This window comes from Ceratotherium simum, chromosome 24, assembly GCF_057802395.1.
Source record: "Ceratotherium simum simum isolate JZ-2026a chromosome 24, ASM5780239v1, whole genome shotgun sequence".
Taxonomy (NCBI): Eukaryota; Metazoa; Chordata; class Mammalia; order Perissodactyla; family Rhinocerotidae; genus Ceratotherium; species Ceratotherium simum.
Window position 1 is genome coordinate 4773523 of NC_141923.1, and position 23543 is coordinate 4797065.

The following is a 23543-nucleotide window of genomic DNA, read 5'->3' on the forward strand; positions in this document are numbered from 1 at the left end:
GGCCTATAAACAATCACCATTCCAATAGTAATGAGAATCCTAGCAACCAGACTGTGGTCTTGAAAGACCATTCCCCACTAAATGAAGCCAGGACTTCTTAGAGAAATGGCTGATTCTAAAATTAATTTGGAAATGAAAAGAGCCAAGGCAATTTTGAAGAAAAAGCTGAAGGACTTACACTACCAGATACCAAGACCTACTAGGATGTTTTAGTGTTGTATGGACATGAGATGAGACAAACCAAGGGAACAACACAGAGCCCAGAAACGGATCCACAGTGACGGTACTTTATTTATGACAAAGACAACATTGCAGTGAGTGAAGGAGGATCTTTTCAACACAAGGCACCCTGACAAATGGAGAGCCACAGGGAAGAAATGGAATCTTAACCTCTAACATCACAGCAGGCACAAAAATTAATTCTACACGGATTGTAAGCCAAATGTCAACGGTAAAATAGTTTTAGGGAAAAAAGACATAGGCTAACATCTTCATTACTTTGTAGAAGGCAAGGATTTATTAAACAGGACATAAAAAGTACTCTCAAAGTGCTAATGTCTTGGAGAGTAAAAATTCAGAGAATTCAGAATGAAAATTCAAAGAATAGAAGAAAATTTGCAATTCCTATATCTGAACTCCCACAAATCTATTTTTTTTTAAATGCTACAATCCAATAGAAAGATAGGCCCAAAGACTTAAACTGGCACTTGACAGAAGAATATATCTGAATAGCTCATAAACCTACAAAAAGATGCTCAGCTTCATTCATTATCAAAACTACAAATTGAAACTGGCTCACCAGAATGGCTAAAATGAAAAAGACAAACTACAGTGGAAAAAGGTATTTGAAACAAACATATAACCAACAAAGAGTTCATATCTAGAATAAATAAAACACTCTTAAAAAAATTAAGATGTCAGGCAGCCCAATGAAAAAGGCCAATAAACATTTTAAAAGGTACCTGAACTCATCATAGAAATGCAAATTAAAACAATGAGATAGTGTGGTACTGGCATTAAGCAGGCATATAGATCGATGGGATAAAATTGAGAGTCCAGAAATTAATCTTTACATTTATGGTCAATTGGTTTTTGACAAGGGTGCCAAGGCAACTCCATGGGGAAAAATAGCTCTTGCAACAAATGGTGCTAGATATCCACGTGTAAAATTTTAGATGAATCTAGACTTCTATCTTACATTATACACAAAATTAAGTAGATCACAGACCTAAACGTAAGAGTTAAAACTATAAAACTTCTAGAAGAAAACACAGGAAAAAAACTTTGTGACTTTGAGTTAAGCAAAGAGTTCTTAGATACAACACCAAAAGCAAGATCTTTAAAAGAAAAACATGATAAATCAGACTTCACCAAAATTCAAACTTTTGTGCTTCAAGGACAATAGTAAGAGGATAAAAAGACAAGACATAGACGGGGAAAAAATATTTAGAAATCAAATATCTGATAAAGGACTCATTCAGATTATATAAAGAATTGTTATAGTTCAATAAGAAGAAGACAGCCAATTTAAAAATAGGCAAAGGTTTGAATAGACATTTCATCAAAGAAGATATACGAATGGCTAACAGATACATGAAAAGATGCTTAACATCTGCAGTCATTAGGGAAATGCAAATTAAACCATAAGAAGATACCACTAAACACCCTCAAGAAAGGCTATAATCAAAAAGACAGACAGTAACAAGTATTGGCAAGAATGTGGACACACTGGAATCCTCATATGCTGCTGATGGGAATGTAAAATGGTGTAAGCACTTTGGAAAACAGTTTGGCAGTTTCTTAAAAAGCTAAACATAAACTTACCATACAGGCCAGCAATTCCATTCGTAGGTATCTACCCAAGAGAGATGAAAATATATGTCCAAACAAAGACTTGTATGTGAATGTTCATAGCAGCATTATTCATAATAGTCAAAAAACAACTCAGATGTCCATCAGTCCATGAATGGATAATGAAAATGTGGTATATTCATATAACAGAATATTATTCAGCATTAAAAAGAAGCAAACTACTCAACATGGATGAACCTCAAAAACATTATACTTAGTGAAAGAGAGAGATGTAAAAGACTATATATTGCACGATTTCATTTACATGAAATGTCCAGAAAAGGCAAATCTAGAGACAGAAGGCAGACCAGTAGTTGCCTGGAGCTGGGGATGGGAGTAGGGACTGATGGCAAACGGGCACAAGGTAACTTTTTTGGGCAGTGATGTAAATATTCTAAAATTGGATTGTAGTAATGGTTGCACAACTCTACACATTTATTAAAATAATTAAAATTTCCAATTACGACGCGTAAATTTTATAGTAGGTAAATTATGCCTCAATAAAACTTTAAAAAAAAGTATGATTTGAAAAAAAAGGAAAGAAAATCTATGGATAAAGCTGAAGTTATACTCAGAGGAATACATAGCTTTAAAATCTTTTATTATTAAAAACGAACTAGGAGCTGGCCCAGTGGCATAGTGGTTAAGTGCATGCACTCCACTTCGGCTGCCCAGGGTTCGAGGGTTCAGATCCCGAGCAGGGACCTACCACCACTTATCAAACCATGCTGTGGCAGGCGTCCCACATATAAAGTAGAGGAAGAGGGGCACAGATGTTAGCCCAGGGCCAAACTTCCTCAGCAAAAAAAAGAGGAGGATTGGCAACAGATGTTAGTTCATGGTTAATCTTCCTCACCAAAACAAAAAAACCAAAAATAAGTGAACTCTGTATACAACTTAATAAATGAGGAAAAGAATAAAATAAAAGAAAATATGATAAGTAATTAAAGATAAAAGTAGAAATTAATGATATTGAAAACAAAATAATCAAAAGAATAAATGAGCTCATAAGGAGACATCCCCACCACAGATGTGGAAGAAATTAAAAGATTCATTAAAGAATATAATGTACAAGTTAATACATGACCTACCCTAAATTGACCCAACATGCAAGTAATCTACAGATTTATCATTGAGAAAAGCACCAAGCCCAGCTGAATTCTAACTCAACCTTGTAACCCTCTGTCATGGACTTTAAGACACATATGTCATTCCACATTTGAGTTCTGAAATGTGAGTGCATCTTACAATCCCTGCCATCAGAGGGCAGCATGGGAGAGCCATGTAAAAACCTATAGACCACCTTCAGGAAAGATCGAAAGTGCCAGTATCAAAGCATCTCAGATCTGATAAAATACAGTAGTATCAAAAAAGGAAGAAAACTATAGACCAGTTTCATGTAGTAAATATAGAAGTAAAGACTAACAAAACCAGTAAACTGAACCCAGCACCATATAAAAGTAATTACATACTGCAACCATATTGAGGTTTATCCCAGTAATGCAAGGATAGTGCAAAACCAGAAAATCTATCAACACAGCAATTATTATATTAACATCTTGAGGAGAAAAGTCATACAGCATCTGATAAAATCAGCAGTAGTGCACTAGCACGGCACCAGCCAGCCAAGGTGGGAGCCGGGAAGAGCCACGCGAATGTGGGCTGTGGAACATCAGCAGCCTGGGTAAAGGCAATTTACCAGAAACCAAGAGCCATTTTCACACTAAACAAGGAAATGCTGAAGTCTTCTACCTAAATGGGAGAAAGCAGGGAGGCCTGCTCTCACCTCTGTTATCTATATTTTATTGGTTCTAGCTAATGGCATAATAAAATTAAAATAACTATAGTGTATGTTGGTATAAATACTAGAAGAGAGATAAAAGTTTCTAATTGCAAATGACAAGACTATATACGCAGACTCTAGTAAAAAAAATTACTAAGATTAAAAAGAAAATTTGGTAAGGCAACAGAATAATAAAATGTTGAAAAATCAACAGCTTTTCATTAGATTAGCAAAAACTAATTAGAAGCAGAAATGGAAAAAATATAACCCAGAAACAAGAGTAACAAAAACTATAAACCACTTAGGAATTAATGCAAAGGTAAAGACTTATAAGAAAATCATAAAATCTTATAAAAAGTCAGAAAACAAGACCCAGAAAAATGGAGAAGATGTACCATTCCTGGATGGGAAGAGTACCGTAAAAATATCAATCTTCCCCAAATCAAAATATCTTTAATGTAAGTCCAATCAATTCCTATTTTTTTCTGAACTACACAAAATTATTTTAACATATATACAGAAGAACTAATGTTTTAGAATAGCCAAGAAAGATTTACGAAACAAGAACAGTGAGGCGCAGGGCTTGACCAGTGTGAAATTCTCCTGGATATGTGGATGCGCAACTGAGAATTCATCCTTCTGGGAACAGTGGAAAGACAGGCTCTGCATGGTGCTCGGGAGGGCAGGGCACATCCCCTAAGGGGCAGGAGCCAAGCTCCAGCTGTGATGGGTATTAGGGAGGGACGGGGCTTGGACTGTGAAGGCTCAGGAATGGTTATGGGAAGCCTTTTCCACCCCAGACATCCCAAGTATTCTGGCTGGGCCTCCTGAGGGTATGGCAGGAGGAGTTATGTGTGTGTGTTCCTTTCCTCACTCACTGACTGTCTCCCACCATCGGGACAGGATGTTGGCTCCAGCAGAGCAGGCCCTTGGTTTGGTTTAATACTGTACCTCCAGTACCCAGAACAGGGCTTGGTTTGCAGGTGCTCAATACAATATCTGATGAATGAATGAGTAGCATCAGAAAGGCGTGGACTATTTGGGAAGGGAAGACTCCTCAAAAATGACCTAGTATGCATATCTACCTCAAAGCTAAACCAAATATAAGCCAGATACAAGCTCTGTACACTGCAGCGAGTGGAGAGCCTGGATTCCCAGCAAGCAAGGGGTAGAAAATGCATCCATGAATCTGTAAGTCCTTCCCTCCATCCACCCTTCCACTCATCCCTCCATCCCTACTGCTCTCCATCACTCCCTCCTCGCGCACATCTGGCACATCTGCACTGAGCTCCTGCTATCTGCCCTGCAGTGTGGAAGTCACTGGAATACACCTGGAAAAATGATAAACTTCTTGCTCTGAGTCTATATGAGATGAAAATTAACTGTGAAAGACCCATTGTTATGAATTTAAGATATGAAAAATGTCTGAAGTTTTATTTAATACACTAGTCTTATATTTTAGTGAATATAAAAGTTTTCAGAGGTTCACGTTTGACTTTGGGGTCCTTACCCTATTTTCCTTGATAAGGTTTTATGTACTTCAACCTCAAAATCTCCTAGGGGAGCACTTTTACGGACAGATGGAAAGGGGCAACTGTGCCATTTCAGGGAAAATTCAAAGCAAACAGCCCTGTTCCTTGACTAATCTCAAATAGGAAACCCCTGGGTAGAGGTAATCCCCAAGTGATTCACAGGGAGAAAGTCCATAGGGGACTATGGTTACAGTCCTCACTCCAATGCCAGAAAAGAAAGAGGCTCTACTTCACTTTTTACAATAACTCCTTTCTGAATTGCTAAGTTCTAAGACAAATGAAAGAGAAAAATTACTTAAAAGAAAAACTGGCTAGCTTAATTACAATTAACATGAAAAGATTTAAAGCCTCTCCTCTTTTTTTTTTAGTGTATTATATCTATAATACACTCATGATTACGTTTTTATCTTAAATAGCTCTGGAATTTGAAATACTAGTTGGGTATATAAGTTAGAGGCATACAATCTAAAAAAGCTCAATAAAGAAGAAAAGATGACCCCATGGAATATAAACACAGCAGAGGTGTGAGAAGCTAGCAAACCACCAAATGTTACTCCTTCCCCCAAATGGGCAATCTTCAACTTTTAAAAGACAAATAATAAAAATTACCTTTTAAAGATGGTAGTTTTTGAAGTTCTCTATTATTGCTGGCACTAAACCTAGAAGAATTCTGCCGCTTATCTTTCTTCACTATGGGCTGCGGGACTGGCACTTTTATTTTACTCGATACTGTAGGCGAGGCAGCAGCAAGGCTGTTTTTCCTGCTGGAAATCTGTATCCAAAATAAAAACAAAAACAAGTGAATATGTCAAACGGTTATATTTTATAGCACAATTAGAATATGGAAAAATATCTCTAAAAGTTTTACTCTGTGACAGTCTCCTCTACTCTAAACAACATAATTCCTCATGTTTACTAGAGTTTGAGGCTACACCCCACCCCTATTAATGTTAGATTTCAAGAGATTCACATACTTACCTAATTCTTACATCTTCCTTCAAACTTCTGACTTCTAATATTTATCATACAGGCTGATGATAATGACCCTCCAAAGATGTTCACATCCTAATCCCTGAAACCTGTGAGTGTTTCCTTACTTGGCAAAGGGACTTTGCAGATGTGATGGGGTTAAGGATCCTGCGATAGCAGATGATCCTGGATTATCAGGGTGGGTCCCATGTTATCACACAGATCTTTACAAGACAAGAGAACCAGACCTCGAAGCAGAGGTCAGAGAGAGACTGCAAGATGCTGTGCTATTGGCTTTAGACAGAAGAGGGGACCATGAGCTAAGGAGAACAGATGGCCCCTAGAAGCTGGAAAAGGCAAGGACACGGACTGTCCTCTAGACCTTCCAGAAGGAACTAGCCCTGCGACACCTTAATTTCGGCCTGATTTCAGACTTCTGACCTCCAAAACTATAAGATAATGAGTTTGTGGGTTTTTTTTTTTTAAAGATTTTACTTATTTATTTTTTCCCCCCAAAGCCCCAGTAGATAGTTGTATGTCATAGCTGCACATCCTTCTAGTTGCTGTATGTGGGACGCGGCCTCAGCATGGCCGGAGAAGCGGTGCGTCGGTGCGCACCCGGGATCCGAACCCGGGCCGCCAGCAGCGGAGCGCGCGCACTTAACCGCTAAGCCACCGGGCCGGTCTGAGTTTGTGTTTTTTTAAGCCGCTAAGTTTGTGGTGGTTTGTACGGCAGCAGTAGGAAACTAATATAGCTGAATAACTCATAAATGACAGCTTTCCCTGCTAGCTCACCACTCAGCCCCCAAATTCCAGAAAAGGCTACATAATAGTGCTTTCTCCTTGAGACTCAGGAAATGTTCTTCTTTCTAGCTTCGCTCTCCTTGCATTCACCCCCAGGCTCCAGACTTAGAGTGCTCACCCCCAGACTGCATCGCAACCACTGGGCTGTCCAATGACACGCAGCCCACTTACAAGGGGAGAAGGAGCAGCAAATACTCAAGCAGAAGAGGATGAGTGTCGAGGGCACAGGCAGCAGAGCCGGGGTGGGGGGTCCCCTGTCATCCGCACAGGCCCAAGGGAATTAGCTGGCCCAGGGAGCCCCGTGGAGCTCAGCTGTGCTAGCCCTCGGCAGTGAGAACTGAAAGCTGCAATGGTGAGTATCCACTGTCAAGATTCTTTGTGCAGCGTACGCACTCCTCCCACCCCTCCAGTCTGCCCAAAGAAATGGGGTTTGTACCTGCACAGACACTCTTTTAAAAAGCCTATCAAACTCATCCCAGAAACACAAACCTGCCAAGTCTTTTCCAATCATGCAGGAGGGCCAAGGAGAGCAGACACACCAACTCGACCCCAAATATTTGCTCTCATCCTTGAAGAGAATTTTCACTAAGAAGTAAGAGCTGATTTACTTTTTAATAAGGTGCTTAAGAATACTTGGGAAGAGTTTTCCAAGATGCCAGACTGCCCACACGCAGATGGAGTTCTGAAGTGGGAGCAAGGACCTGGGTTCCCTTTTCTCCCACAATAGGTAGCTTCTTCCTCAAAATGTGCTTTCTTGGGCCTTGACCTTGACATTTGTCATTCTTTCCACCTGATCATGAAAACGTGGGTCTTTCTTCCTTAAAATCCTGTCCATAACTCTCCTCTATGGGATTCCCCAAGCTCAGACTTTTCTGCTCAGCTTCCTCTAGATGACCCCAGAAAACCCCAGCACTTACTCCACAGTCTCAAACAGCTCCTCCGAAGAGATGCACTTGTTTTAAAAGTTAGATTGTATACATATGTGTCTAATAGATTGAAGTTTATATCTCCTTTTTATTTTTCTATAATGCCACGTCCTGTGCTATACACATAATGACCTTGATGAACTGGCTTCATACATGAACAAAAACAGCTCCATTGCTGCTCCTACCCCGACAGGAGAAGGGACTGTGCATCTTAGGTAACAAAGCTTTTAACACTAGGATTGGGTGATCTAGCTAACTCCTAAAACAGCATTAAATCAATGGGTATCGACAGGCCACTGCAGGGAGACACGTTAAGGTAAGACTTCTAATGTCGGAGAAAACAGTTACACCTGAGACCTGCTGACTCCAAGTCACTGAGGTCTCCTCTCCCACAGGCCCTCCTGACCTCCCTCCAGAGCACTCTCCTTGGGGTAGGCACAGTGAGCTTCTAGAAGAGAAGACCTGGTCCCAACACCCCAGGCCAATTCAATGCAGTGTCTTCCCAGGGCTCTCAGCCTTTTAGTTCAATGGTGGTCTACAAGGCCCCCCAGGCTCTGTTCACAAACTTCCTCCCTGCTGCTGGGCCTGGCAGTCTCTGGGCCTGCTCTGCAGGCCCCCTACTCCCCATGTTCAGACTAAGGCCTTCACTGCACCCCTAGTCAGCTCCCGTGTCCTGTCAAGTGCTCTCTTAGCCCCATGCTTCTCTGCTGTAACTGTCACAGCTGTAACGTCTTTCCCCAGACAAGGACTGTCAGCTCCAGGAGGGCAGGGCCCATCTGGCTTGGACACCATGCTGTCCAGTTCTGTGAAGACCACTGGGCTGCCCAATATCTGACAGGAGACTGAGGAACCTGTGAGGTCAGGAAGGCTCCTGCAGGAGAGGAGCGGGGTGTGTGCGTGTTTGTGGGTGGCCGTGGTCTGGCGGGTGTCACTGAGAGCCCAAGGGCTCAGCGTGGCCGCAGCCGTAGTCAAGGAGGAAGGCCAGCACCACCAGAGGCTGGAGTGGCCCCAGGTGCCCTCAGAGCCTACTAGCCCAGGTTCAAGAGTCTGATCTTTCTCTGAAGGGCAACTGGAGGCCAGTGAAAGGGCTGAGCAGGGACGACACAAACAGATCTTCCTTCTCAAAGTCCCCTCAGGCTCCACGGTGCACTACGGATTGGCGCGGGGGAGAACGGATGCCAATGGATCCACAAGAAGGCTTTTCTAGTTGTCTAGACAAGAGATGAAGACATTGGCCTGGACCAGGACAGTGGCAGGTAAACAGTCAAGTGGATATTTGGGGGTAAAACCCACAGTGCTAGCTGACAGAGTCACTCTGTGGGATGAGAACCCCCAGACTCTGGTTTATGCAGATAGATGGATGGTGGGACGAGTCACCGAGATGGGAAAGAAAAATGGGTGGAAATAAGTTCAACTGTGAATCTGCTGAGTCTGAGGTACTGATGTGGCAATTCCAATATGCACAAGATGAGGAGTTTAAATTGCCTCCTCTCCCACTTCCTCCAGAATGACTCTATTGTCTTTTTCTTACCCTAATCAATAGCTGAAATGCTCTTTTTTCGTTTTCTTGGTTACTATCTGTCCCACCCGGCCCTGGAGACAGTAAGACTGGCGAGTGGCCTGTCCTTGTCTGCCTTCTTCACCCTGGTCCCAGAGCCTGGAACAGTCCAGCAGCCGCACAGCTGGTGCTCAGGAAACCCTCGTCTGAGCTGAAACATGTATTTGGAAGCCAACGTATCTCAATGGTTACTGAAGTCACAGGATGAAGCAGACCGCCTGGTAGAAGAGCGTCAAGTGAGAAGAGAGGAGGTGAAGGAGGAGGTAACAAGAGGCTGGGGAAAAACAGCCCGAGAAGCAGGACGAAGATCAGGGCTGTGTGTGCCATCACCGAGGCTATGGGAAGAAAGTCTTTCAGGAAGAAAAGGGCATCAACCCCGTCAAATGCCACTAAAAGCCAAATCCTGCTACATCTGGCAACACGGAGGACGTGGAGGCTGGATGAGGTCAGTCTGTGAAGTGGGGCAGGGAGGAGCCGCTGGAGCTGAGGCTGAAGTAGGAAGACCCAGAGCATCCACAGCACCTTCGAAAAATGGGGCTGGGAAGAAAGAAGGGCGCTGGGCACCAGGGGCAGCAGGGTCGGAGGAGGGGTCTCTGACTGGGAGACAAGGGGTTTGAATGCACTCAACGCTGACGGGGCAGGCCGCAGAGAGGGGGCAAACTTGAGGGAACAACTGAGCAAGGAGCTGGAATCTGGGCCTCTGCAGTGACAACAAAACAGAGCAAGAAAAGGACGGGTCTGACAAGACAGGATGGCTGTCAGTCTGACGGCTTAAAGGGAGTGAGTGATCTGATGCCCTCGAGTGTGTGTGTGTGTGTGTAGACACTTTGAGCCAAGAAGCACTCTAAAGGGAGGCAAGCCTGAGGAGGTGAGGAAGGCCTGGAGAAATGGAGATGCTCTAAACACATTTTTCTCCTGAGCTCCAAACATCAGTCGCCAACAGGACATGTAACGGTTAGAGCCCAAAGGGGGCCCTGCCTGCACAGAATTCTCCATGGGTACTCTGACAGTCCCTGTGACTCCCTAACTCACTCAAAGCCAGGCACTGTGAGTGACAGACACGGCCCTGTCCCAAGCTGTAACCTGCTGGGGTGGCAGAGCTTGGAGTGGAACGCTTGGAGCAGCTGTTATACCACCGCATCAGTCCTCCACATACTCCCACAGTGGTCTTATTTTACAGATGAGGAGACCTGAGCCCAGAGTGCAGGGCCATCTCCTGGGATCGTGCAATCAGTGGTGGAACCAAACTTGGACCTCACTCGGTCCCTGGACTTTGGACACTGCCTCCCTTGTGCCTCAGACCTGAGCATTTCTATTCTCCAATGTCTTTCAAAATTCCCCCCTTCTGTAATTTTATAATGGTTAGACCCAACCACCACGACTATGTGCCAGAGCCTATGTGATAGATACTATGTGATACACTGCTCAAGAAGACCCACACTGACATGTCTTTTAAGATCTTTTAAAAGAGTATTTCCATCAAAATAGGGTGGTACTGGCATAAGCATGGACATATGACCAATGGATAGAATTAAGAGCCAAGACCACTCAGTGGGAAAATAAGAGGCTCTTCAACAAATGGTGCTGGGACAACTGCATACTCATATGCAAAAGAATGAAGTTGGATTCCTACCTCACGCCATATACAAAAATTAACTCAAAATGGATAAATGACCTAAATACAGGAGATAAAACCATAAAGCTCTTAAAAGACTACAGAGGTAAATCTTTTCATGACCTTGGATTTGACAATGGTTTCTCAGATATAACACCAAAAGCAAAAGCAACAAAAGAAAAAACACAAATTAGACTTCATAAACATTAAAAATGTTTGTGCATCAAAGGATACTATTAAGAAAGTGAAAAAATCTACAGAATGGGAGAAAATACTTGAAAGTTATATATCTGATAAAGGTTTAGTATCTAGAATATATTAAGAACTCTAACAACAACAGAAAGATAAACAACTCAATTAAAAAATGGGCAAAGGACTTTAACAGAATTGCTTTGAAGATATACAAATGGCGAATAAGCACATGAAAAGATGCTCAATATCTTGAGCCACTAGGGAAATGCAAATAAAAACCACAATGACCTACCACTTCATATCCACTAGGGTGGCTATAATTTTAAAAAATGGAGGGCTGGCCCTGTGGCTTAGCGGTTAAGTGCGCGTGCTCTGCTGCTGGCGGCCCAGGTTGGGATCCCGGGCGCGCACCGACGCACAGCTTCTCCGGCCATGCTGGGGCTGCGTCCCACATACAGCGGCTAGAAGGATGTGCAACTATGACATACAACTATCTACTGGGGCTTTGGGGGAAAACAAAGGAGGAGGACTGGCAATAGATGTTAGCTCAGAGCCAGTCTTCCTCAGCAAAAAGAGGAGGATTAGCATGGATGTTAGCTCAGGGCTGATCTTCCTCACTAAAAAAAAAAAAAAAAAAGGGAAAACAAGTGTTAGGGAGGATGTGGAGAAACTGGAACCCTCGTACTTGCTGGTGGGAATATAAAATGATGCAGCCACTATGGAAAACATGGCAGTTCCTCAATAAGTTAAACACAAAATTACCACATGACCCAACAATCCTACTCCTATGTATATACCCAAAAGAACTGAAAATAGGTGTTGAAACAGAAACTTGTACAACAATATTCATAGCAGCACTATTCACAATAACCAAGGATGGAAACGACCCAAATACTCATCAACTGATGATGGTGTATCCAAACAATGGAATATTACTCAGCCATAAAAACAAATACTCAGCCATAAAAACGAACGAAGTACTGACACAAGCTACAACACAGATGGACCTAGAAAATACTACATAAAATGAAAGAAGCCAAACACAAAAAGCCACATGTTGTATGATTCCATTTACATGAAATATCCACAATAGGTAAATCCAGAGAGAAGGCAGAACAGGGGTTGCGAGGGGCTGGCGGTAGGGGGAAATGAAGACTGACCACTTAACGGGTAGGGGATTTCCCGAGGAAAATGTTCTGGAACTAGCCACTTGTGACAGTTGCACAACACTGTGAATGTACTAAATGTCACTAATGGTAAATTTTGTGTTATGTGTATTTTATCACATATTAAAAAAAAAAAAAGTGTTTTCTTTCCTTTTCAGCTTGTTCAGGGAATCTCCCCCAACTGTCCCAGGCAGAACCATAAGCTTCCTTCTTCTGTGACCCTCAGTGACCTCCAAATATGGCTGTGCAGCTCTCTTCGCCTGGCACTGGGATGGGGGTCTCTCAAACAGGAGACTGGAAGCTCTCTGAAAGAGCTTGTCTTTTCAGCGATGAACCCCAGTGTCAAGGGCAGCACCAGGCACACAGCAAGGCAGGAACCAGTATGGAACGGAGGACTCAACACCACAACAGCTTAACCCACCACTCCTAACCGGCGCGACCCTCTGACCACCCTTCAGTCCGCCAGGCTGAGAGGACTTATCACAAACAGCGAGGCGCTATGAGGGCCAGTGGGCACGCGTGCTTCCGCAGGCTGGGCTGTGCTCTGGCACAGAGAAGGCATTCATGTTGGCTGAACTAAGTGATAAACAACAGGTGTGCTTCCTTGGTTTAGGTGTTTACTCATAAAATAAAAACTGGATTATCTATCTTGAAATTACAAGAAGTTTCTGTAATGAAGTATGATACCACTTAGCTACTTGACTTGGGTGAAATCTAAACCAGACTTAATGCTTCCTTTTTTGTCACTCCTGGAATGGAGGTAATGGGTTGTTTTGTTTTTATCTATCCGTTCAGTGAGGTGAGAGATGCCCCAGGATTTACTTCAGCCTCTTTATTTTTGGCTCAATGACGGGAAATTATCAAATTCAGTATTCTTTATCAAACCCAAATCAAAATGGCTGACCTGTCCCTTTCACTGGAAGTCACTGAAAGTCAGTAGCCCTGGAGGTTTCTGGGTGAGCACAGGGACCCCCACCACACTGAGAGGCAGCTGCATTTTCCAGGTGGAACGTGGGGGCTTCCGGATGACCTGAAACACTATTAGAGACGCAGAATGAAGCTACGCCAACGAAGTGGGAGCCATGCCCTCCCCATCCCAGGGCCTCTTTACAGAAGAGCTACGTGGGCTCTGGAGGAGGGCGGATCAGTCAATGTGGGGTGCCCCAATCCCTGAGGCACTGGCAGTGGGGTCTTAGAGGAGGGGGAGGGGAAGCGGTCAACCCCAGGCAGGTCTGGACCCTGTGCTGGGGTGCCGGAGTGGTGGAGCTGCTGCCCTAGCCTGGCCCTGCTGCACACTGCTCACCCACAGGGAGGGGCAGAGGACAGGCACTGTCTGCCCAAAGGAACAAAGCTTCTCCCAACTCCTCCACTGGAGCCGTGCGTGTGGCTGCACCTCTGCAGGGAGAGGGAACAAGACTCTAGCTAGAGGTTTTCCTTCACACTCGGGAGAACCATCCCATTGCAGTTTATAACATGAGATGCATCCATCCTGAATGTGCCATTGCCCAGCAGCTACCCACAAGCCCTAATCTCCTGTGCAGCCAGGCAACAGCACTCCCATATATTCGGAGTGAAAAAAAATCTGGCCAGTAGATATATGGGTGTTTGTTAGAGTCTCTGTACTTTGAGATATTTCATTCCAACAATAAAATAGGCAAGTGGATTTGTGACAAAGCCTCATTCCTAGACGTTTTTCCATATAAGGGTCACTATACTAAACAAACACCTCTTCCTTCCATTCAAACACCGCAATTCTAAAAAGTCACAACTAGCTGCAACACATTTATTGTTCAACTGGGCAGGGCCAAATCAGGCCAAATCACTGGTCTCTCAATAGCTTCTAGATTGCAACTAGAGTCAAAAACAAAGGAATACCTCTTTCACAGAGCATAACCACTGCTGGTTGCAGATAACAGCCCAAGCAGAGACCCACAGGGTAGCAACAGTGCCCAGCCTCTCGCCAAAGAGTTTCTCTAAGTACTGAACCTGATTTGGTTTCCACTAGGCCAGAGGTAGGCAAGCTTCAGCCCATGGGCCAAATCTGGCCCCTTGCCTGTTTCTGTAAATAAAGTTTTATTGGCACACAGCCACGTCTATTTTTTTTTTTTTTACATATTTTCTACGGCTGCTCACTTGCTACAAGAGCAGAGTTGAGTAGGTGCAACAGAGACCGTATGGCCCCCAAAGCCTAAAATATTTATTATCTGGCCCTTTATAGAAAAAGTTTCCTGACTTCTGCACTAGGCCAACAATCCCTGGCTGAGAGGTGAAAATAAGGGAAGAACAGAAGAGATTTTCCTGATCAAGGCTGACCACGCACTCACACTTACTGGCAAACCTCTTGAGCCCCATTACAAGTGATAATGAATGAATAGGAAAGTTATAACCTTCAATCACAAGAAGATCTGCATGGGGGGTCACTGGTGCATCTAAGGACAAGAGCGTTCAACAGATGTCTGGAAGAGGAGAAAGCAGATGGAGGGTCGTTGTCGGAGGCCAACAAAGCAAGGCAGAGGCAACTTCGATCTGGAAACCACAAAGACGGGTGGGGCTGGAAGAAGGAGGCACATGACCTGCCCCAGAGAGCCCCTGAGAGGCTCAGGATTCAGAAACTCTGAAGGGCAGGAGTAAGACACCGGGTTGAAAAGGAGGAGGAGATTAATTTTTCGTCTGATACTGATCTGTCCATAGCCACTGAACCACGTCTGTACAACACTGGCGGCCCGGGTGTTTACAAGGGGAAGAAAGGCATTCTCCAAAGAAATCAGACTGTCTAGGAACAACTAAGGCTGCCAGTGTGGGAGCCGGGCCTCACAGCAACACTCTTTGCATCCTGGCCTTTAGGGGTGGGAAGCCACAAGAGCCAGCCCTCAGCTCAGGCCTATAAAGCAAGCAGTCAGCTGCCACACCCACCCCAGGCCAGAGCCCACGGCCAGCTGGGCTAGGGCCCCATCACGGCATGGGCAGATAGGCAACCAGGCATCTGAGAGGGCTGAGTCTTCCAGGGGCCTCCTAGTTTCAGTTCTTCCCCTCTATTCCCTACACAGCAGCTGCACAGATCTTTTTAGAGTCAGATCACCTCACCTCCCTGCTCCAAACACCTCAATGGCTTCCCATCATCCCTAGAATAAAAATCCAAACCCCTGCCAACAGCTGCTGACAAGATCCCACTGGACCTAGCCTGCGCCCTTCTCTCCAACTTCATCCCTCCCGCCTCACCCACTCTCACTTCTCTTCAGCCAAACTGGTCTTCTTCCCGGTAGACACATCAAGCTCACTTCTGCCTCAGGGCCTTTGCACTAGCTGCTTCCTCTGGCTGGAATGCCCTTGCCCAGATCTTCGCATCGCTGGCTCCTTCACGTTCAGGTCTCACCTTTAAAGCCATCTCCTAGGTGAGGCTGTCCCTGACCACCTGAAGCAGCCTCCCTGGTCTCTAGCACAGCGGTTGCAAGACGCGGTCCTGCCCCACCAGGGGTGTCTGGAGACGTGTGAGCACAGTTTTGGTATCACAATGACCAGAGGATGCACCTGGCATGGAAAGCCCCAGAGCCATTACTCTGCAAAGTGTGACAGTCTCACACCAAACGTCACCAGTGTCCCTAGGAAACACAGTGCAGTCAGCACTCACTGAAAACAAATGGCATGAACGCAGGGGCCCTGCGGTGTCCGTGCTGAATCCCCAGCACCTGCCACGGCACTCAGCACACAGAAGATCTCGGCATGTACCTGCTGGGTGACCGGGAATGAACGAATCAACTGGAGGGAAGCCTGCCACGTGAAAGAGAATGCCTGAGAGGTAGAAAGATCACTCGTGGGAGCAGAAAGGGCATCTTCCTCCAGGGCCCGCCTCTCCACATGATCCTGCTTCCCCCAAATTCTGGACCATGGAGCTACCTGTAGGACAGTCTGTGATGCAGGGCTGAGAGTGGATTAGGTGAAATGGGAAATGATAGATTTTTAATTAACCATGTGTGTTTTGACCCAAGAACAAATAAAGATAAATGTCTAAAAAGAAAGAGAAGGACATAAGGTGGTTGTTTCCCTTGGGTCTCTGGAGGCCAGCTCCCCCGGGGAAGGGCCCTTCCCGCCTGTACAGCAGGGGTAGGTCTGGGAACACAGGTGGTCCCGGGCCAAGTGGGAAGAGGGGCCTTCTTCCCATCTCCCCATCGAATTCCCTTGTCTTCTCACTTCCTCTTCTCCCTAACGTCATCCACTTCCTTTCTTTCACCAATTTATGTCTTCTTTTCCTTTAAATTTGATATTTCATATTAAGAAGAGTGATAGCTAATAAGCTAAATTAAGTTAAATACGCTCACATTAGAATTACTTTGGAAAATGCTGCTAGGGTCTCAGGCAGCTCTGTCCAATAGAACCTTCTGTGAAGGGGGAAATGTTCAATATCTACTGTCCAATATAGAGCAGCCACTAGCCACTGGTGGCTCCTGGGCACTTGAAATGTGGCTAGTGTGACAGAGGAACTGAATTTTTAAATTTAATGTGATTTTCATTAATTTAAATAGCCACGTGTGGCTAACGGCTAACATCTTGGACAGCGCAGGTCTAACACCTCAGAGTTCCCAGGTACTTTAATTTTCCCACTGGGCAAAAACAGCCTTAGGTCAGAGCTAACATCCCTTCAGAGCCATGCTAAAACTCATCTTTAAAAAAATACTTAACATGGAGCTGACCCTGTGGCTAAGTGGTTAAAGTTCTGCGTGCTCCACTTTCAGTGGCCTGTGTTTGCCAGTCTGGATCCCAGGCATGGACCCACATCACTCACCAGCCACACTGTGGCTGCGTCCCACATACAAAACAGAAGACTGGCACTAATTTACCTCAGGGATAATCTTCCTCAAGCAAAAAAAAAGAGGAAGACTGACAACAGATGTTAGCACAGGGCAAATCCTCCTCAGCAAAAAAAAAAAAATATATTTAAGATGAAGGAAAATTCAACATCCTCAAACTAATAAAGCACTATTTTCCCAGGAGAGTTTAATTTCTAGGCTTGTTCTCTTACTCCCCCAGGTGGAGAAAACAGAGATGACAGTATTGTTTGGCTCTCGGAAGCAGCACTTCCCTGCAGGGGGTGTTCTCAAACCCGACCCGGATGCAGGGCCCCAGCAAGTCTCCGCTTAACACAACACTGATAGGAAAGTGCAAGATAATTACCTATAACGCTGTGCCACACCAGATGCCATCATGCCCTGACCCTGACAGGTACCCAATGTTTCAAGGAAACACCAGAGGCTTTCTCTAGTTGAAATCTTTCAGATGAATTTTCCACATGACTTAGGAAAATGTCACCATGATTCAGCTGGTGGCAGACTGACTCACCCAGCTCCTCCAGATGCAGGCGGCAACTCCCCCAGCAACACCCGCAGGGCTGCGGGCTTGCGCTCACTCTGCAGCTGCTTCAACACAGGAACTCTGCGCTCCTCTCACGACCCGGGAAACTTTAGATTATTTCATATAACTCGCTTGATGAACTCATTCTACAATTACATAACGTGTAATGCAGCTTTCAGGGACGAGGAAAAGCAATGCTGACGGATCTTTCTGCTGGCTTTACCTACAACACATAACCTGGGTCCAACACGCTTTCTGGAACTCCACAATTTAATGGTGATCCTCTGTTTGGTTAGACATTTAAAGCTTCTCATTTCCTAACCCAAAGCTCCAGTTGGCTCTTCCCAAGAACGTGCTCCATCTTGTCCCATCTATCCAGAGGCTACAAGGTATGACCGAATGGGGGGCCAAGTTACTCCCAAGGCTACCGAATGTCCAGAAGCAACAGGTGCGACACTTCAGAAATAACAGAAAAAAGTTCTTCAGAGGTCGGGACAATATCATTCTTTTTATCTTCCCCAGTGCTTGCACAGAACAAGAGATGATCAAAACAAAACTTTCTCTCTCTTTAACTTATGTTAAAAATATATATGTATGTTCTACTGAGAAATATTCCCAAAGTAAATTTCAAATAAGAAATAAAAAGCACCAAAGGTCAAATTGGAAGCCCTATATTTAAATGGAAATCCTATTTTGAAATACTTTAATTTAAATAACATCTTCTGAGACTATACTTTTTACCAGTGACCTCTGGTACATAAAAACAAACTAAAAAAAACCTCAAATCTTCTTCTTCTTAAAACTTTCACAAGACACTCGAAAAAGACCTAAGTACCATAATCTTCTGTTTTACTATAATGCTACTGATTTAAAACAAATTATACCGAATGAAAACTTTGCATTAAAATTTCCCTAGAGGATCAAAAAGGTGATAAAGAAATAAGCCTCCTAACAAAAGAGATTTTTTTGTTCTAATTAGTATCAGAAAAATCACCAAGCTAATTGACTTGAAGCTCTCCTCCTTCCCGAGCCCTTTTAAAACCCACCAACAACACGTCTTGACTCCAGGTCCTAATATATATGGATAAGTGCCAAGAAGAATCAAGTTAAATTGTTGTCCTCCAAGACTTAATCTAGAGTCAGGGAGGCAAATCACAGGCAACTACAGGTTGTCCAAGGCAGCATAAATGATAATCAGTAGAGCAAATAACTGCTATTCAAACTTAAAATATGGAAAAAACATGATCCGAGATGGTAAGAAAAAGTTTCCCTTAAATTTCAGAATAAATGAACTTGAGTTCTAGCTAAAAAGATGAAAGGATTCAGATAGACAGTAAAGAGGGTGGGAAGAGTATTTCACAACACTTCTTAAAGTGGGGTCTAGGTACCCTCGGTGGGGTCCCTTAGACTCCTTCTGGGGTCTGCTGTTTTTATGATAATACTAAGACACGATTTGCCTTTGTAACTATCATTACGTCGATTTTTCACAGGTTACAAGACTTTTGATATCAAAACAGATTGAATGCAGCAGACTCGAGAAGCCGGCTATCTTCTATTAAGCCAGATATTAAAGAGATTTGCAAAAACACAGAGCAACGCCATTTTTCTCAGTGAAGTTTTGTAAAGTTATTTCTCATAAAAACATGGTATTTACGTTAACATGTAATAAGTGTGTTATTGTTATTATTAAATGAATTAATGTCTAAAATATTTCAGTTTTAATTCTAATACGAAAAATATCAGATAGCTATAACCCACCTAAACAAAAGCTCTTTGGGACCCTCATTAGTTTTTAAGAGTGTAAAGGGTGCTGAAACTTCTTCTGTCTGAGCACTGCTATTCTAAAGGAAGGAACTATCACGCTTGGAGGAATATGTGCCAGGCATGATTTGCAAGCCAATGTACATACTTTGTAGAGGGGTCCTTCTAGAGCAGTGGTCTCTATAGGGGGCCATTTTGCCCTCCAGGGGACATTTGGCAACGTCTGGAGGCACTTTTGGTCGTCACAGTTGGAGGGCTACTAGCATCTAGTGGAGAAGGCTGAGGACGCTGGGGAACATCCTACCGTGCACAAGATGACAGGGCAGCCCCACAGGGAAGCATGTGCCCCACAAGTCAGGGATGCCTGCTTGAGAGCTCTCACGTGAGAGGCACTCACTCTACCAAGCGTCCAGCGTGTAACATAGGACAGGAGTGGGTGCTAGAAAGGGGACAGCTCAGGGAAGAACTGCTGCTTCCTCATTACCCTGAGGGCAGCAGGCTCTCAGCAACTCCTCCTAACTCAAATGCTTTCCAATCCCATGCTGATTATCCTCTTTGCAGAGCCTCCATCTTTCCTAAACACCTGGGCTCTAAGCAAAGATGATGCTGAGCGGCTGGGAATAGAGAACCAAGACGTGACAATTCAAAGCAGGAAATTCCATTTCCTACATAATAGTTACATACGAATTTCAAAAAATAATTTGAAGTACTATTCCTTTGGGTCCTCCCTGAGTTTCACTGGAGTCCAGTTTAGGGTTGTATGGAAAAAAGTTGGGAAGAAAATGATGGAAAATGTGGCATGGGAGACCCCTGGTAACAGCCTGAGTTCAGAATTCAGCCTAGAAGACAGTGGCTTTTGGTGTTTTGGGGGAGGGGAGTCGGGGACTCTCCTCTCAGGAAGTGATAATCATGGCTGCCTCCTCAGAAAACACACATACCAACAAACTGACTTTCACTGCCCTCCTCCAACTCATTCAGGCTAAAGCTCCTGCTACAAAGACAAGTGACTAGAAAGTCAAAAAAATTTTCTTGCAAAAATATTTTTCATAAAAATGTTATTTATGTTAACATGTAATGGGTGTTATTGTTATTATTAAATGAATTAATAAATACTTTTAAATTTTCAGTTTTAATTTCTAAAACATTGACTCCACCACCTACACCTATGGGACCTCAGCAAGCCTGGTCCCTGTCTCTGCAACGTGGGGGGGGGAGGGTGGCAGGGGAACATAAAGGGAGAGATTATAAAGAGAACGACGTTATTACTAAAGGTAGAAGGTGTCAAAATAAGCTAACAAGTTGGAGAGAGAATAGTTCAGCTTTCTTTTCAGAAACAGATATTATGTAAGAGTTGCTGTAGCGACTTTCAAACAAAGCTAAACTGAAGCAGGATATGTAAAATACATACCAAAGAACACCACTCCAACAACCTTTAATATGTTTAAAACAAATCACTTGACAAAAAGCATTAACACTTTTTAAAACGTAACTTTGGACACAGTACACAAACTAACTAAAACAACAACAAAAACACCATCGCAGGGTCTGATCCTCCAAAAAGGACTTGAGGAATCTCTGAGCAATTTATTAAGGTTCTAAATATTTATAAAATGTGCCTAGTTATGTTTCTGCAGATTTGAATGTGACACTGAGAACAGCTGCTCAAAGATGAGTTCCCTCTGTCAATCTCCAGAGTTTTCCAACTTCAAGTTACCCATGAGCCCATGTGTGGCCTCACTCCTTAAAATGTGCTATGAAATAAAGCAGCAGTACGTCCTGAGCAGAACCTTTTATTTCTAGAACACGTGTGGATAAGCAAGTCAAATTTAAACATTCTATTTGCAAGAGAAAAAAAGAAAAGAAAAATGTACCAATACACATCATTCAAAGAGTAGAAATTTCTAGAAAAAAGCAAAAGTTGCAGAATAGCAGTTATGACCTTTCATGGTATTTTGTGACATTGAAGGACATATCCTGCCTTCCATCTTGCAGGGAATACTTCTTTCAAAAGGGGTCATGCCTAATCTATCCCATAGAGTTAAAAATGGCCAAATCTGAAACTCACCAAGTCATTTTAGAGATGAGGAAATAAGGCCACAGAAGTTAGGCGACATCATTTAGGGCCATCAGGAGTCAGCATTTTTATTATCTAACCCCCAATGCTGAAATACTTTCCTTTACACCACTCTATCCTTTACTGCAGGACTTCGTATTTCTTACTAAAAACCGCTGCCATCAAATGTTCCCTTGCTTTAACCAAAAAGTGTTCTGCAATGTAAGCCACTTGCTCCTTTGTTCTCTGTGTGCATAGATTATACCCAGCCAGGATTTTAGTATAAGGACCTTCCCCATACTTGAAGTGGTGAATTAAGTCAACCGTAGGCTTTTCTCTGTTGGAATTATTTCCCAAACCTGGCCCCTCTGCCCTGGGCGTGCACCTGTTCTGCACATCTCTCAGGCTGTGCAGCTCTGCATGTGGGAACTGTCCTAAGACGGGGGAGTTCACAGCGTAACCTGAGCAAATGCTGACTGCGAAGGTGACATGATATTAAAAAGGTTTGAGGAGCAGCATGAGAATAGCACACCTCTTTGAATAGTTCAGGTTGAAATATTCAAGTTTCGAGTAACACTGAGAGACAGGAGAGGAGAAGCGTGCACAATAATGGTTTAATTCACCTGCGTGAGTCAATCATATTTGGTAAGTGGGTAGAACTAGAAGTGAAAGAGCGAGATGAAGACTGAGGGGAGAGGAACAACAATAAGAAAGTAACAGTCCACTCAAAGTTCAGATGAACTGAAGAGCATTGATTTGTATCCTGCAAAAATAATTTACACAGTGATCTGCCAAGTGTCAAGCTTAATATGCCATGTTGCCTCTGGTATCCTTAGAGGAAGTAGTGAAGGGCCCAACATTTCAGTGTTTTTCAGTGGTAATTTCAAGCTCTGTAGCTCCAGGTCTTAGTCAGTTGTGCTAGAAAAAATACAGAAAGACAAGTGGGGCATCACACTCAGATACTGCAGGCCACACCTCAAGTCTTAAGCAACTGACAGCCTAGGAACCCAATCCACCTTAAAAACACACATTTTACATATTAGTGTGTTGGTGTTTTTGAGTTACTGATGGATTTTTCAGGTTCAAACTTTACATTATCCATCCTTACAGCCAGATTCTTTCTGCTAAAATAGGAATAAATGAATCATACACACTGACATTTCTTTGTGACACTAACAGTGAGAGGAGACAGGTACTTGAGCAAGAAAAGTTCGGGGGAGCACTAGGAACTCTCAGAAGTTTCAATGAAAGATCAATAAACCAAAAAAAAAAAAAAAGAAAAAGCATACACCCTTGCACAGCAGCTAAATTTCATTTAAATCAATTTAGTCAAAAGAGTGACACGGAAGTAAGCAAGCCAAAAGCAAGGAGGCCACAGAAAAGCCTGACTGTCTGCTGTGAAGAATGGGCCGGGAGAGCCAGCACAAATAACCAAGAATTACTGATATCTAAGGGATCTTCTGGATTTCTGCTTTTCGCTTTAGGGAAGACAAGAGATTTGCTGGAATAAACCACCTGCTGAAAAGAAGAGAGGCTTAGAACACACCAAATGATAAGGAAAAGATAACCTAGGACAAAAAAAAAAGGCTACGGCAGATCCTCACTATTAACTGTGTTTCTCAGACAGAACTGAACTCATCCTGATTTGGCTTACAGGAAGGGGCCTGACACTTGCAAATTAATGTCATCTGTGATAAGACCAGGGACCTCAATGATCCAGCTCTAGAGAACTTGACACTAAAATAAGAGGCTTCCCGGTCACCAAAGATTCAAAAGGGCTTATTACCTGTGCCTGGTCCACAGCTCCTAGGCCCTTAGCTCGAGGTGATGTAGTTCAACAGCTAGTCACAGGGAAGAGAGCAAAGCAAAGTGCTGGCTCTGCGAATGCTCTCCAAGTACCACTGTGTCAAGGATCCACATCCACCCCATCAGGTAGACACAATCCTCACTGAGCATCCCAGCTGTTCCTCAGTGAGCCCAAAGCCAG

At 43.6% G+C, this 23543-nt stretch overlaps 1 protein-coding gene across 5 annotated transcripts in view; it reads right to left on the reverse strand.

Annotated features, from left to right (window-relative positions):
- Positions 1 to 23543, reverse strand: part of PPP2R5C (protein phosphatase 2 regulatory subunit B'gamma) — a 146340-nt gene that overhangs the window by 121121 nt on the left and 1676 nt on the right. For all 5 annotated transcript variants that reach the window (XM_087447924.1, XM_087447928.1, XM_087447927.1 and 2 more), the window contains exon 3: positions 5776 to 5938. In XM_087447924.1, coding sequence (XP_087304050.1) covers positions 5776 to 5938 — 163 coding nt within the window. The remainder of the gene's footprint in view (positions 1 to 5775; positions 5939 to 23543) is intronic.